This window comes from Podarcis filfolensis, assembly GCF_964270895.1.
Source record: "Podarcis filfolensis genome assembly, chromosome: 8".
Lineage (NCBI taxonomy): Eukaryota > Metazoa > Chordata > Lepidosauria > Squamata > Lacertidae > Podarcis > Podarcis filfolensis.
The window spans coordinates 57,040,208-57,055,799 of NC_139611.1; the positions used below are offsets into that span (position 1 = coordinate 57,040,208).

A 15,592-nucleotide genomic window follows, 5' to 3' on the forward strand; every position below is an offset into this window, starting at 1 on the left:
AGCCTACACCAACCTGGTGCTGTGAAGATGTTTTAGACTAAACAAATGCAGGGCAGCAGGTTGGCAGAGACTGGTCTGCTCTGATAGGGAGGTTTTTCCCAGGCTGGTACCTCAAGAGCATTTTAACTGGAGGCCTCAGGCATGTAGAGCACAGGGTCTGCTGAGTGACAGCCCGTCCTTCCATAGCTGATAGATATATCTAACAAGCTTCTGTAATCTCTTTGGCTACGAGTGGGGAAAGAGCAAATTGAGGCCACTAATAGGGCAGGAAAGACACCCTAGACCCCTTGCAGCCAGAGGCCAAGCAGGGGCTGTGGATTACTTGCTCCCAAGAGCGCTCTTTCTCCCTTCTCATGAAGGCCACAAAGAAGGAACTTTCCAAACAGAAGCTGAAGGAAGCAGCTGCTTTTATTTTTGTCATGGTGGACCTAGAGCTGGGGGGGGGGATCCCACTGCCACTCCCACATTCTCTCTCCTCTTCAGCCACCCCTAAACACCTTGCCCTTCAGACTAGAGGGTACAGCTCCTTCACCCTCCTATCCCACCATATCTTCCAAGAGGATAGTGGCTAGTTGTAACCCCTATTCTGGCAATGCAGCCTGTCTTGTTGCTCATCCCCTCTAAGACAGCAGTGTGTTATTTGGCATCTCTGAAAGGAAGAGAATCATAGAATGGCAGAGTTGGAAGAGACCCCAAGGGTCATCTAGTCCAACCCCCTACAATGCAGGAATCAAAGCTAACGAATCTCTGGCAGGTGGGCAGCCAACCTCGGTTGAAAAACCACTACCTTCCGAAGTTGTCGATTCCACTGTCAAACAGTTATCAGCGTCAGAAAGTTCTTCCTAAGACTTTGAATCTGAACTGAATTTGAAAAAACACACATTTCCCAAACTATGGCTGCTACACCTACTTGCACAACAGGGTTGGCTGGGGGGGAGGAGTCAAGAAACCAATATCACCAGGCCATTTCTGTAGAACTCTTTTAATTGCTGTTAACGGCAAGTCTGTAAAAGGTTCAGGAGAAAGTCATCATTACAAAACTAAACAGCTGTTAGAGTCACTTCTTCACCCCAGCTAGAAAACAGTCCAGGGAGTTGCAGTATAATTTAAAAATGAGAGAATATTGCACAACCAAGAGAGAAGAAAATGAACTATGGAGAATTATGATGAAATCAGAGCCTCAGTGCTTTTCCCCAACCCCAACTGGGAATGAACCTCGTCCCCTTGGAAGGCTACCTCCTTGAAACAGAATCTGGCTCTCTACTACCATGCTTTGCCCCATCATCACAAAGACACATCTAAAAAAACAAGCTGACCCAGGAGCCACAGATGTCCCTTGACAACCACCATCCCTCTCAGACACTTGGATTTGGGCTCTTCTAGGCAGATGTCACACCACTGATTCTTGGCACCCCTATGCTCTGCTAAACTCAATGAGATCCAGTCTTCAAGGGGATATAGAACATAGCTCATTTTCTAAACTATCTTCTTGTCCCGTGGCTTAGCCAGGCCCTCATATGGATGATTAAGACACATCCAAAAGCAGCCCCCTCAAGACTGTGGTGGAGCTCGTACCTGCAAACGCAGGGAACATTCATTTTTGCACTACGCTGGAGAAAGACAGTGGGGCACACGCTACCCTACCCCCCAAAAAACTATCCGGTTTTAGATCACAGGAATAGAAGTGGCCTTATACCAGCAACTCGGGCAGAAGGCCAAACCCACCTCCCGCTGCTACATGATCCTTCTAAAGGGAGATGGCAGGGACCGAGACAGGGATGCAGCATGTATGTATGTGCTCCACCACTGATCCCCATTTCAGAAGCAACAGCTCATGTGAACCGAGGACAAACACAACAAGAAATACTGTGAACAAAGCAACCAAGAAACTTGGGTGCTTCACTCTCCTTAATCTGCTTTTAGGGCTGACTCTGTTGCTAGTTTCCCCCAAATGGGGGTTCCTTTACATGGGCTGGCTCATACAGGAGCCTGCAAACATGTCTCCACACCATCAGAAGCCTCTAGGAAAGGTGACTGTAGCAGCTATAAATTCTGACAGCTACTAAGCGACCCATGGAGAGCCTCCTTCCAGCTCTCGCACAGCACTGCTGCGTGCTCACTTCCTTACTTTCCTTTTGGCAGTGTTTGGCTTCCAATAGGAGCAGGAAAGAGAAATAAGTAGCAGGAACTTTCTTATTCCTGTCTGGTACTCTTAAGAAGCCAGGCACTATTGAGAAGATGAATGAATGAGCAGCAGCACTGTGAGAAGGCTGGAAAAGCCTTTGGATGGCTCTGACAAATATCAGATACTTCTGAAGGCTCTGCTATGAAACCAGCCTAAGTCAGAACCCCCCCCCCCCACCCAGGTATATTGCATCATTGGGGAAGAACATAAGCACATTTCCTGTCACAGCTGTATCCATCAGAGAGATGCTGAACCTCTGCACAGCTCCCATTTGCTTCAACGGAGTTTGTGCACGAGAGCTTACTAATGGAGAGGAAGCCCATTTCCATTTTGGACCCATTTTAGAAAAGCATGAACAGAGCTAATCAGTTCTGAGGTCAGAGATGCATACGCTTTCGACTCAACTATGTTGTGGCAAGGAGCATATCAGGAGAAGGGGGGGATCGCACCAAAAGGAAACAGATATGCCTAGAGAAGGTCAGAGGGATGCGGGCAAGGAAGGAACACAGCCTTGTAGGCAGTTGTAGCTCTTGGCAAGGTTGGGGAGCATGAGAGACCTCTCCCCGGGGATGGGGTTTTTCCAGAGGCTTGCTACATACTAGCCTTCACTAGGTAGGCCAAGGCTGCCATAGACAGAGATTGACAAATGCATCAGCCCAAGTGGGGGCGGGAAAGAGGGGCATGAGGCTTTGGCAAATGCTGGTCCTTCAACACTGACTGTCAGTGCTTCTCAGGGATGCCTAATAGCAAGGCCACCAGCAGAAGAGCTGCACTTGCACCATTCAGCAGCTCCACAGAAACTCACACCCAGCCCTTTTCAAAGAACGTTTCAGCAGCACAACCCAGCAGGAACATCTCTTTCCACTTGTGTTCAATTCAGGGGAGCTTGTGCAGCAGATGCTCCCGCTAGTGTCACGTGCTGCTAAGCAAGGATTCAGCTTAAGATTTCATTTTTATTTTTTAAAAAGTGCTTCAAGTCCCAGAAAAGCAGAGAAGGAGCAGTTCAGGAGGGATAGGTAGGGATGAGAGGACTCTCCCAGCTTTTCAATGTCCTGGCTTCCTATCAGGCAGTGCAAGATGCTAAGGGAAATGGGTATGAGCAATCAGACACCATGCTAGAGGGGTTGTCTTCTCCTTCTCTAAAAGCTTATTGGGTTTCATGAAAACACTCACACAGAAGGAGGCACAGCTAGGAAGCGGCCAGCCTAGTGAAGAACAGGCATAATAATCCTAATTATCTCCTAGAGCCCAGTCAGACTCACCCCACACCCACCCCAAACCACCATCAACTGACACCCACCTCAAACCGTGCCCTCCCCAAAGGAAAATAAATCCACACTGAGACAGCTCTGAGAGAAGCAATAGTCCAGAGGACCTACTGGGAAGATGCACCTATCCCTGTGCCCCACTCCCTCTGCCGAGGCTCTTCGGCAGCCCCACGTGATACCAGCCACCACCAGGATCCAAGTGTGGGTTATGGTCCAAGGTCCCCAACAGGATTTCAGCAGAGATGAGATGCAGCCAGCCCGGAACACATTTACACAGGAAAAAGGAACCGGTTGCTCTGTGGTTTAATTCACATTGGATGGTGCGGAGGGGGGAAGGGGGTGGGGGAAGATACCAAGATGCACCACGGAAGTGACGGCCCCATGTTATTCCCAGTCTTCCCATTCTTCATCTTCCATCTGCAGTAGGAGAGGGAGGGAGCGCAAGAAGAAAGGTGTTTTAAGGTAGGATGTTACAAAGGGACAAAGAGCAAGCACTGACCGAGGTCACACAATGATTGTGCACAGGATTACACCAAGAGCTGCCAGCAAATTAAAGCATTTTAAGTTGATTGATCCTTTGCCTTGCAAAGAACCAACCAAGCAATCCAGTCTATGTGCTGCTGAAACATTATTAAAACCTGAGACCAGAAGCCATATATACAGTTGCAATCAAAATTATTCAATCCCCATTGCAAATCAGGTTTATTATCAAAATTTTACAGACTTTCAGCTGTTGGCAATGAGGAAATCAAACAAATACAATTGAAATAGCTCAACCCAACGGATGCTTCAAGTGGTTTCCCCAAATTCAACTAAAATAGATGTGGCCTTGAAGATACAAGTGATTGGATCCCAGTCAGCAGTCTTGCCAGAGAGAGAACTAAAGCATTAAGATAGTCCTCCTCTTCCTCCTCCTCAGTGCCTGGCTGCTCCTCTTCTACAAAAAAGCAGGCGTGGCATTTTTTTCTGAAGCACAAGGACATGCCTGTGTCCAACACAAGTCATGTACATGTTAGTGTCACAAAGGTGTGAGCAACAAAATAAAGAAAAATAAGGTCCTCATTGTCTCTTCTGAAAGCCCTCTTAAGGCTGCAACCCTACAACCCTTTCCTGGGAGTAAGCCAGTGACCAAACAACAGCCTTTTTTCAAAAGGCCTTTGCAATATGTTCTGCCACCACCCCAATAATCCCAGGGACGGTCTTCTGGACCTGGCTGCCTACAAGGACTCACCTCCCCAGAGATGTCCACCTTGGAGAGGGCCAACTGCACCTCTTCTTCAGTCATGTCCAGGTCAAAGTCCTTTTCCCAATCCTCACTAATATCTGTGCTAGAGCCTGAAATGAAAAGAACAACAGAGGCGTCTCCTGCTCAAGGCTTCTGATGTACCACAAATGCCACAGCAGGAAGTAAATCACTAAACAACAACAAATGCACTCAAGGCTGTGCGGCGTCCACACCTCTGTAGCCAGACCACACCAACATAGAAATGGGTGTTGTTCCAGAGCTGTCAAGGGTCAAGAGGGGCTTGCAAATGGGTAACTTTCCACATGCTAATGCACATTTACAGAGGGCTGAGGTTTGGCTCCCTGAGCACTGTCCAGGCTACCCACCTTTCTTCCCATTGTTGGAGGGAGTGGATTTCCCGCTGTCGGAGTTGAGTTCAAAGAGTCGCAGATCCATTGGCCCGTCCTCTCGCAGAGTCTCTGTCCTGCTCACTGGCTTGGCCTCTGCTTGTTCCTTGGGTTGCTCTGGGGAAGGCTTTGCCTCTGGAGCAGCTGGGGAAGGATGTGCAGGCTCCGCTGGCTTTGCGAGTGAGGTCTGCTCCTCTGCGGTAGCTTCCTGCAGCCTCTGAGAGATGTCCCCTGCCCCAGAGAGCTGGGCTCCAGTCTGTAAGGGCACAGCAGGTGAAGCAGCAGCAGCAGGTGCAGCAGCAGCAGCAGCAGCAGCAGGGTTTGCAACCTGAGTCACCAAAGAGATGCTTTCGCTGCTTTCAGATGGAGTCACCTCTGCCGGGGCAGTGCTCAGCATAGCCCAGCTTTCCACCGATGCCTCTAGGGTCGGAGTGAGCACTGCTGCAGAGGTGGGGGGAGCTGGCTTCACCTCTTGGGGAGATTGCGAGCAGACGTTAGACTGGGAGGAGGATGACCCAAGGAATTCCTCTGTGGTAGAAGAGGGGAGAGAGTGAGGCAAAACGGGTGAGAAAATGTGTCACTGATGATATTCATAAGCAGGGGAAAATGAGCAGTGGGAAACAAGCAGGGGGAAATTCTTGCTTTTCCCTCTGACTTGGTAAGGGAAAGACTGATCAGGAAGTTTTCCTTACAGCCTTCTGAATACTAATAACGCCTACAAAGTTTCCCTACAAAGAGAAGGTTTCTCTCCCCTTCCCTTCTCTTTTGTACTTCCTGATATGTTATTTCTTAGCAATGAGGGCACTACCAAGAAATAAGCCATTTAATTTCCCCCTGCCAGGATGCCTGCGATTTTTTCTCCCTTTCTCCCAAGCTTTAAAAATGTCCAAAAATTGTAACACTGCTAAGCAAAACAGCTCCTAAGATTTTTTTGTGCAATAAGACAAGCAAAAACTTCATCTGCATTCATTAGTGAAATTTCAGGTGAGGGCCCCATCTTTATATATATGTGTGGCTTATGTTACTCTGTACACCAATAGGGCTATGTTAACCATCAAGGCAGACTAAGCTGGGAATCCCCAAACAGAAACAGTTAGAGGAGGATGGGCAACTTGCCTAGAAAAACCCACTCTTGCACTGCAACCCAGAGCAAAACTTTAGGGGGCTAGAGCATGTTTGCAGACTCCATCAGGAAAGGAGCAAACAGTGGCCCTCACCATGTTTAAACAAGCCCAGCTGCTAAGGAGGCAGCCAATATTGCAAATTTCAGACTAATGAAGACACACCAACTCCAAATCTGTCTCCAAGAAGATTTCAAAATGCTGGTTCTCAACTATGTGGAGGCCTGAATGACCTGGGAACTAGTTACCTGAAGAACTGTCACCTGTCAAATAGATCTGCTCATGTCCTGAATTCATCAGCTGAGGCCTTGCTTCAATTAACTCCACCTTCAGGGGTTAGACAGGTGGCTACCAAAGACAAGACCTTTTCTACCATTGCACCAAAATGATGGAAGGCCCTTCCCCTTTACTATTCTTTTAGGCACCAAGTGAATTCTTCTCTATTGTCCCAATTTCTGGAGATAAAAAGCATGAGTGGTTTAGTCATTGTATTTGTTCTCAAGGCAGATGCTCTTCTGATGTTGATCTGAGTTTTATTTTGTATTTTATCCTTGCATGGTTTTAATTTGGCATGGAAGTTGCCCCAAAAGGTATTGGTGGAAAGATACAGTAGGCATCTTTTCAATAAATAAATTGTGCATAAAGTGCAGGAAACTATAAACAAAAGGGCCAGAAGACCCCTCCAGGCATCTTGCCCAGCTGGGAAGCAATTTCTTTTCACTAACCTTCTTCCTCTTCCCAGCCTGGCTCCTCTGAATGAACACTTTGTTCTGCCCGCTGCTTCAAAACCTCTCTCCGGACCTCCTCCTGGGACAGAAAGGAATTCAGATGGCTGTCAGAAGTTGCTCACCTGCTGATCAGGGAGAGGGCACAAGACTACCCCTGCAGGCAGAGTTCAAGAGCTCATACTCCTGGGTGAGAAAAGATTTCTGACAGCTGCACATGGGAAGGAAGGTGGCAAGGAAGGGGAAGAGAGGAAATACTTATAGAGCTAAACCAAAGGGACATGCCCAAGAGTAGGACAGAAGTTTCTGGGGTCAGGCCTCAAGGCAAACCCTCAATCCCCTGGAAGGTACTATGGAAAGTCCTCACCTGAGCATCAGAACAGATCAACAGGAACCCCATAGGCCTGAGTGTAAACCCTCATCTGCAGGTTTACCAGTTGGTGTTCATTGCTCATGATTCTGGCAGGCTGACAAGACTTGGGCTAACAAAGGCTTGACTTTAAAATGTCTTGGCACAAGCAAAGAGTTTCCTGCTAACAAACAATCCCTCACCATACAAAACAGCCACTCCTTCCACTTCTCCTTAGTTCAAGCTGCACTTTGCATCTAGACTTCCAAGTCATTTGAAATGTGACCACATATGCCGCCTTACCACTTGCATGCTTGATTCTTCCAGCTGCTCCAGTCTCTTCATAAGGGCATGATTCCTGTAGTCTGAAGCAGCGGCACTCTCTTACCACTTCCCACCCCCCAAACTGAGTAGGCCAGAATCTCAAAGAATTCTACAAGCCTAGGACATTTCCAAGGGTTCTGCTGTTCCACAGTGCAACTGAATGCTAAGTGACACACCGTCTGCTTCAGGAAAAAAGACAGGAAGGGCTTGGCAAGCAAGCTGCATTAAGGGATGAGGTAGGAGCCACTCTGTGTGCCCACAGGTGCACATGAGAAAGACCTATAAGCATCTTTCCCTGAACTTAGAGCCTCTCTCTGGAAATGTGACTTAGAAGACTGTCCTGGAAAGACACTGTTGCACCCTCCTTCAAACACCCTTGTGTTGCCCCTTACTGCATCCTGCAATGGAGAAAAACTGACTCTGTCTCAGTCGCTCCCAGAGATAACCTCTACAAACTCACCTGCTCCAGCTGATGGACTTTGTAGAAGTAGCGTTGCCAGAATTCAGAATGGGACACAGCCACTGGCACCTGATGTCAATAGAAGGAAACAGAAGGATGAACAGGGATGCAGTGGATACAGTTGTCTTAAACCAGAATCACATTAGGGGAGTACACACAACCCCCTCATAGGTTCACCCAGGAGAGCAAGGCAGTTGTGGGGTTGCACTCCATAGCCCCATCAACACCAAGTGTGAGACAGGCCCTGCATGCATATACAGAGACTCCTCCACACTAGGGGGACTCTGATAAGACAGACTGTATCCTGCTGCATGGCTGAATGTGTGTAGGGAATTATGGGTGGAGAGATTACGTCTGTAAGAGGTAAGAGAAGTAACCCATAGATTTTAAGACACTGCTGCTCCCTAGAATCTTCTGTTAGGAACCAAATTTTCTGAATTTAAAAGCATTACACAGGGATTGCAATGGACATGTTCTGGGGCACTGCCTCTTCCTTCAGAGTAGAGAACAGCACCACCCCACAGATAAATGTGAGCAACTAACTTCTAGAGCAACTGTTTGAAAACAAGACCCAGAAGATCAAGGGAGTAAGCCACACTGCACCACCTTACCATCTTGGAATAGAGAGAGCGGATGGAAGGGCTGTTCACCAGCAACTCCGAGATCTCCCCTTTCTTCTCCTCTAGGTTGAAGTGCAATAGCCAGGCCTCAAAGAGCTGAGAGGGTCCTGCAGAGGATGGAAGAAACAAGACCATATCACAGGGGAAGTGGTACAATCAGCTTCCATACCTGAGGACTGAAAAGCGACCAATGTAACACCAATTTTTGAAAAGGGATCCAAGGGGGATCCTGGAAAATTGCAGTCTGGTTAGCTTAACATCTTTCCCAGGAAGACTGGTGGAAAGTATTATTAAAGAAATCTGGAAGGTGGCAACATGAGCATGGGCCTTCCTGTCATGGCTCCCTGTTTCTGGAATGCCCTCTCCAAGGAGGCTTGCTTGGCACCTTCATTACATTATCTTTAGGTGCCAGGTTAAAACATTTCTCTTCAACTAGGCATTTGGCTGATTATCATTCTATTACTTTTTTAATGTGTTTGTTGGTTGTATTATGTATTTTGCCTTTTCATTTTGTATCGTGTTATGAACTGCCCTGTGACCTTCAGAGGAAGGGCCGTACACAAACCTAATAAATAAATAACAAAATTATGCATGGTGCGCAGAAAGTGGACAGAGAAAGGTTTTTGACCCTCTCTCATAACACTAGAACTCAGGGACCTTCGATGAAGCTGAATGTTAGAAGATTCAGGACAAACAAAAGTACTTTTCCAAAAAGCATATATAAAATTCGCTCCCCCAAGAGGCAGTGATGGCTCTTGGATGGCTTTAAAAGAGGATCACACAAATTCATGGATAAAGCCCACAACAGCTACTAACCAAGATGGCCATGTTCTACCTCCACTGCTGGAGGCAGTATACTTCTGAATACCAGTTACTGGAAAACACTGGAGGGGAGAGTGCTGTTGAACTCAAGTCTGTCTTGCTTGTATGCTTCCTACAGCCATCTGTTTTGTCACTGTGACAACAAGATGCCGCATCAGATGGGCAACTGGCCTGATCCAGCAGGCTCTTATGTTCTTAAATGGCCAAAGTTTGTTGGACAACAAACCAAAACCAGCACTATACCATGACAGACTGCAGTCCCTCAAGGAGGCAGTGGTGAAAATTACGTTAACTTGTTTTTCCTGTAATGTATGCTGTGCTGTGTGTGATTATGACAACGGGATTCCTGCCACATTGCTGCTTGTGAGATAAAGCTACTTTGGCAGTGTAAACAAAGTGACATGGACTTTAAGAGATAAAGCACAGCCTGCTTAACTGTGGAACTATAGCCGTGGATGAGAAGCCTTGATTTCAGTAAGTCTGCTATTTGAGAGAGGCTTATACACAGAGATATATTACAGAGAGCTCAAATGGTGGGTGGGGGTTGGAAGATTAGACACATTGAAATTCTCAAGCTCTGGACACATCCACACCTTCCTGGCTTTAGTGGAATATGCTTTCTGAAGACAGTACCTAAGGGTGCCATGACAAAAAGTAAAAGGGGCAGCCCCCCTTTGGCCCCATCCCCAAAATATAAGCAGCACCTCTGCACACAAAAAGTTCCTTTAACTATGTTCATTTGGCCTCAATGCTGTTGAGAGATCATGCAACCATGAATTTGTTCAATCCTTTAAAGCCCTTTACAATATAGGTACCCCATGTTTAGCAACAGTAAATCTCAAAAGTTAATTATGCCTTGTGTAAACTTCTGATTCCTTTTACCTTTCCTGAACCTACCACCAAATCAAATTGGGTCATCCCAAATTCTAGTGTTAAAAAAAGGAGATGGGTGATTTTCCTAACCATTATCATGTCTTTGCTTTGTCATTCTTTTTTTAATAAAATTAATAGCCCCACAGGGAAATTACTCCAGTACAATGACATTGCATCACCAAGATAGTATTCAGTTGGGTGGGTGTGTGTAAATGACACAAGAAAAAGTAAGAAATGGTAGACACGAAGGGGCCTCTTGTCTTCCAAAAGAAACTTGCCTGGCACCTACATCAACATCATATTGGCACCAGTTAAAGACTTGCCTCTTTCCTCAAATATAAAATGATTATTTTCCCCCCTCTCCTTTTCTTGCTGCTCTGGCTATATAAATATAAACATAAATTTGCTTTTCTGCTATATCTCATCTTCAATACATACTAGGTTACAGTCATACATAAACTAATAGAAAAAATATAGCATAGATATAAAAAATATATGGTAGCAATAACAACGTATCTATATTCTTTCAAGATTATTTAAATGTTCTACATCTTAAATTATAAAGTATGATCACTTTCAGTGCTTTGAATCTCCTATATAATTTTGGAATTTGTATTGTATCCTTTATTAATAATCATTTTGATATTTTTTTGGCTAAGACAAGGAACAAATGAAACAACAATACATAGATTCAACTCATTTCACAAAATGCCTCCCCACCCTGTATGTAGGTTTAACACTCCAAACTCGCATCCCCAAAGCAGGTTTGGCAGGCAGGCATCTACCAGGAGACTTCCCACACATTTGTTTACAGTTCCTGTCCTTTCTTAAGGCCCTCTGCAGACGGCAGAGGTCAGGCTATGCCATGGATGTAAAACTTCTGGACTGTGGGCCAATCTTGTCCAGCTAGGGGGTTCAAGATGGCCCTCCAGGGCTGGGGTGATAAGGATATGGGCTAGCTAGCCTAAAAAGCTTCTACACCCCTGCATTACACTGTTCTTAGGCTCAAGTTTCCATGGTTTCTGCCCACACACCTATTTTCCAGGCAGGATCTCAGCCTGCCAGAACTGACTCTTCTGACCTTAAAAGACCAGCATGTGCATGCAGCCACTAATGGCTGGAAAGTGAAGTGCCAAACTATCCTGGTTGCCTCTCCAGGCCAAGAAGGTGGCAGGGTAGCTTCACCCTTGTCAGTCTGGTACAGAAGACTGTGAGGATAGGGGGAGTGGCAGAGGGTGGGGGAAAGCAGCAGAAGAGGGAAGGGGAAGGTGCAACTTGGCTTTTCATGAGAAGCAGGTGCCTTGCAATCCTTCCTCATTATTTGCAAAAAGTCTAACGTGCCAGAGGCCACCCGTGGCTGAGCAGGAATTCTGAGAATAGCCTCCCATGATGAACCATAACACTTCCATCATGCACCAATCCCCAACCTGTCACCCTACCTCCTTTGGACCTTTCTACTGCAGCCCCCAAACCTAGAAGTTACTTTTCTTTTAGCAAGGCCTGCATTTCAAAATTTGGGCCATCCTATCAGGTTTTGCTTTATGAAAGCAAGCAGCATGTTGTGGACTTCAGTCACCCTCCAGGTAGATAGTTCACCCAAACACTTCCCTGACTGTGGGGTTTTTCAGTCCAAATCAGCCCCCAACTTACCATCAGGTTCATTGCAATAGGTGGCTGGGTCAGACTGAAGGCTGTACAGCCGAGCCTGGAAGAGGACAGACAGGGAGAAGCATATGAGCACAAGACATTAATGGCGGGGACAGAGGCCACCTTTTGGGGGTAGAGGCTGGAGGCACCTTGGCACTGTCGTATAACTCTGTTGTTCCAGAAGGGGTCGCCATCAGGGTTATGACGTCACAGTCAATGGTCATATCTGGTGAAGGTGCAAATGTGTCGGAGATAACACCCAGGAAGTTGGAGAGCCCTTTTCTCACTTTCTCTGTCGCACCGGAGGAACTTTCCGTCTTCAAAAAAAACCCAAAGAAATTCACAATGAAAATTAATTTAAGGCAGAGGAACCAGAGTGGGCAGTATCCCACAAAGCCTAGCATTGCTATGGGCTTGATACACCAAATCAACAAAGAGAATAATGAAAAAAGTTGTGGGGAGAGGCAAATGGCAAACACAAATGAAAACCTGCCAGCCCTTCCCAATGACATGCATTCCTGCCCCTGCCTCTCCCTCCATTTTAGTTTTCGATGCCCACTCACAGCCAGCTTCTCCTTGACCACACTGGCAGTGGCAGCAATGGTGCAGGCTGTGTCATGCTGGACCACTTGCGTGAACTCGGTCAGGTCACGTTTCATGAACTCCAAGGCCTCTGTGGACTGCAACAGAGTGAGAGGAGAATGTACTTATTGTTGGGTACACTGTGGCTGAATTTCCAATGAGTGTGGTAGTTAGCATGGGTTGGGGGTTAACAATCAAAGAACACCAAGTGTTTATCAATCTAAGAGTGTGGCCATCAGGAGGAGAAAACAGAATTCATACATCCAAAACAATAAGCACCTGACAGCTTTTGTTCCAATCACCTCACGTGGCTTCAGCAGCATGTTCACAACTGATCCCAAAACATGCATTTTTAATTCCAATAACAGATACATGAAACGTGACTGTGAGATGTGAATGCTACTCCAATGAACCAAAGTATTACCCTGGAAGATCAGGCCAAGGTGGGTCCATCTAGTTCAGCCTTCCCCAACCTGGGGTCCTCCAGCTGCTTTTAACTACAACTCCCATCAGCCTCAAGATCCTACAGCCATGCTGTGTGGGACTGAGCTGTAGTCCAAAACAGTTGGATAATACCAGGTTGGGGAAGGCAGGACTAGTTCAGTATTTCATTTCCCACAGCTAGCAAGCAGGTGCTTGAGAGCAGCTCATAAGCTGGGGCCTTTCCTTGGCACCTAATACTAAATAGTATAATAAGCAAAGAGGTTTTTCTTACAAAGGGAGTCATCAGTCATTAATTCAGAAGTAGCCAACTTGATGCCCCCAGACCATGATGGACTCCCACCAGCCTCAGGCAGCATGGCCAAATATCAGAGTTTGAGCTGTGTCTTTTTGACATCCTCTCTCTCTCTCTAGTTTACCAGTGGATAAAAAGCAGACCCACCTACCTTATCTTTGACTGTCTGAAGGCTTTGCTGTAGCCAGCTCCTCCACCAGCCTCCATCTTCCCTATTACAGGACAAACATATGAAGCTGAAATTGGGAATTTTACATAATAAACTCAAGACAAAGAATGCAGAACAGTCAGCTACTGCAGCAAATCCTACAACGGCAGCCTTTTTTTTAATGAAATGTTAACAGAATCTTTTTCCAACCCCAATTCAGGACCTTCCCTTTCAAGAGCCAATGCAGAAACACCTTAAAATCAGTATGGTACTACACTTGTGTCCTTGGCTTGGCCTCCTCCTGCCACAAGTAGAATAATTATTTAAATTCTTAGGCACACGTTCCAAAGATTTCAAAACTTGTGCGGCACTTTCAAGCAATACTGCAGACCAAGGCTCCCATTTTTCTCATGAATTGTTACACATTATCTTCTTCCTTCTCTCTCTTTTGCCCTTTCTCAACATTACCTCCCAAAAGAACCAATTACAACCAAGATAGAAAGCACTTTAACAACTTAGCAGGTATTTAAATACTATTGAATATTATTGAACTCCTACAACATGATGTGAACGATGCAAAAAATGTAATACAAACTTAAGCCTCCTACAGTATTTACTAGAAATCTATGAAAAAAGGGTATGAACAAAATAATCACTCAGGCTTTTACAGCACACAGCCTCAAAGACATACAAGTGAATTAGAGGCTCCTGTGCCACCTGTTTAAATCATATAATTTAGTTTGGGGAGTAGTGAAAGAATGTGGATTTACTGGTTCCCTCCTCCCACACACAGTTTTTCTAGTTTGCCACAATTAATACATCATCATGGATCACACTATAACCACAATCATATTCTAGTGCTACTTTAGAGTTCTGTATATAAATGACTATACAAGTGGTCTAGGAGCAGGGCTTGGCCAAGCAACCTTTGATTCAAAGCCTTCCTCAAACCATTAAACCCCCTGCATAGCAATCAACTGCACTTCAATCTGAATGCCCCCACCATCTGTCACACTAAGGTACTACCTTACAAGGCAGCTCAACTCAACAGATGCACATGGCAAGAAAGGTAAAGCGAGTCAGTGATGAATAATCTCATATATTAACAACAGACCTACAAAATGGGTCAGACTGCAACACAGTGGCTTACCCAAGGCTGCCAGAGAGTCTGAACCCAAGTCCCACACATCCAAACACATCATTTGAGGTGCTGTAACAAAGCAGATGTTTTTCAGGACCCTCTTTTCCAGTTGTCCCCAGATACGTCCACTTTGACAATTCTGAGGCCTCACCGCACTATTAGCCCCGAATTCCTAGATCTCTTCCCAAAACAGCCAACGCTGCCCTACCCCCAAGCAATCCTAAACTGGCCACCCCCCCCATACCATACAGTACAATCCTACCTTTCTCCTCCGCAACCTGTTCCCCTGAAAAACCCACACCTCATCTTCTGGCTTCGCGACCACCGCCAGGGCTGCCTCTACAAAACAAGAGTGCCCAGACTCAAGAGGGAGGGGGTGGGGCTAACAACACTAACTCAGGGCCAAAGGAACGCACTCTATGCATTACCAGCGGTACTCTTTCCTGCCTAATCAGTCCAGGGGTCCCGAGGCGGAGCTCTGGCACAACCTCCCGCCCCTCCTCCTCATTCGCCCCCAGGTCTCCCCCACCCCAGTCGCAAAGGCACCACTCCCAGCGATACCAGTTACGCTCACCCTTCCGCCATTTTGGCCGTCTGACGTCACCAATATTTACTGACCTTTGACACCCAGCAGAAGCCCCGCCCTTTTGACGCAGCAACCGCCACTACTTCCGGGGGATCCCCCACTTTCTCTCAATCGGGCTGTGACAACTTCAGTGTTACCATAGAAACACTTCCGGCTTCCACGATAGAGAGCTCTGGGTAGAGTGGCTTCCCTAGGGTTACACATCGAGGTAGAAAAGCCTTTTGGCGATGCCGTTGTTTTCGCATTATGCTCCTCACACGGGCGGGGGTCAAAAGGAACCCGGAAGTGAGGGCTGGAGTGGGGAGCGTCTTCTCTCACTCTCTTTTTAATCTGTATGCTTCTCCTCGGTTTGGTCGGCCTCTGTGGGTACGGC

At 46.5% G+C, this 15,592-nt stretch overlaps 1 protein-coding gene and 1 long non-coding RNA gene across 8 annotated transcripts in view; both read right to left on the bottom strand.

Moving 5' to 3' along the window:
• The window catches only part of LOC310767883, a 936,392-nt gene that overhangs the window by 520,651 nt on the left and 400,149 nt on the right, over positions 1 to 15,592 (bottom strand). The window lies entirely within an intron of this gene.
• BSDC1 (BSD domain containing 1) lies at positions 967 to 15,550 on the bottom strand. 7 transcript variants are annotated; one of them, XM_083625261.1, is made up of 12 exons: positions 15,208 to 15,248; positions 14,643 to 14,702; positions 13,496 to 13,556; positions 12,590 to 12,706; positions 12,176 to 12,343; positions 12,030 to 12,084; positions 8,676 to 8,791; positions 8,065 to 8,133; positions 6,932 to 7,013; positions 5,065 to 5,613; positions 4,685 to 4,788; positions 967 to 3,870 (listed from the first exon to the last, which is right to left on the bottom strand). In XM_083625261.1, the coding sequence occupies exons 1-12, from the start codon at positions 15,216 to 15,218 to the stop codon at positions 3,838 to 3,840; spliced, it is 1,425 nt and encodes a 474-aa protein (XP_083481387.1). In that variant the 5' UTR covers positions 15,219 to 15,248; the 3' UTR covers positions 967 to 3,837. The 7 variants fall into 7 exon arrangements, with proteins under 7 accessions (XP_083481387.1, XP_083481386.1, XP_083481392.1 ...); XM_083625260.1 differs by lacking the exon at positions 15,208 to 15,248 and adding an exon at positions 14,896 to 15,172; XM_083625266.1 differs by lacking the exons at positions 14,643 to 14,702; positions 15,208 to 15,248 and adding an exon at positions 15,252 to 15,550.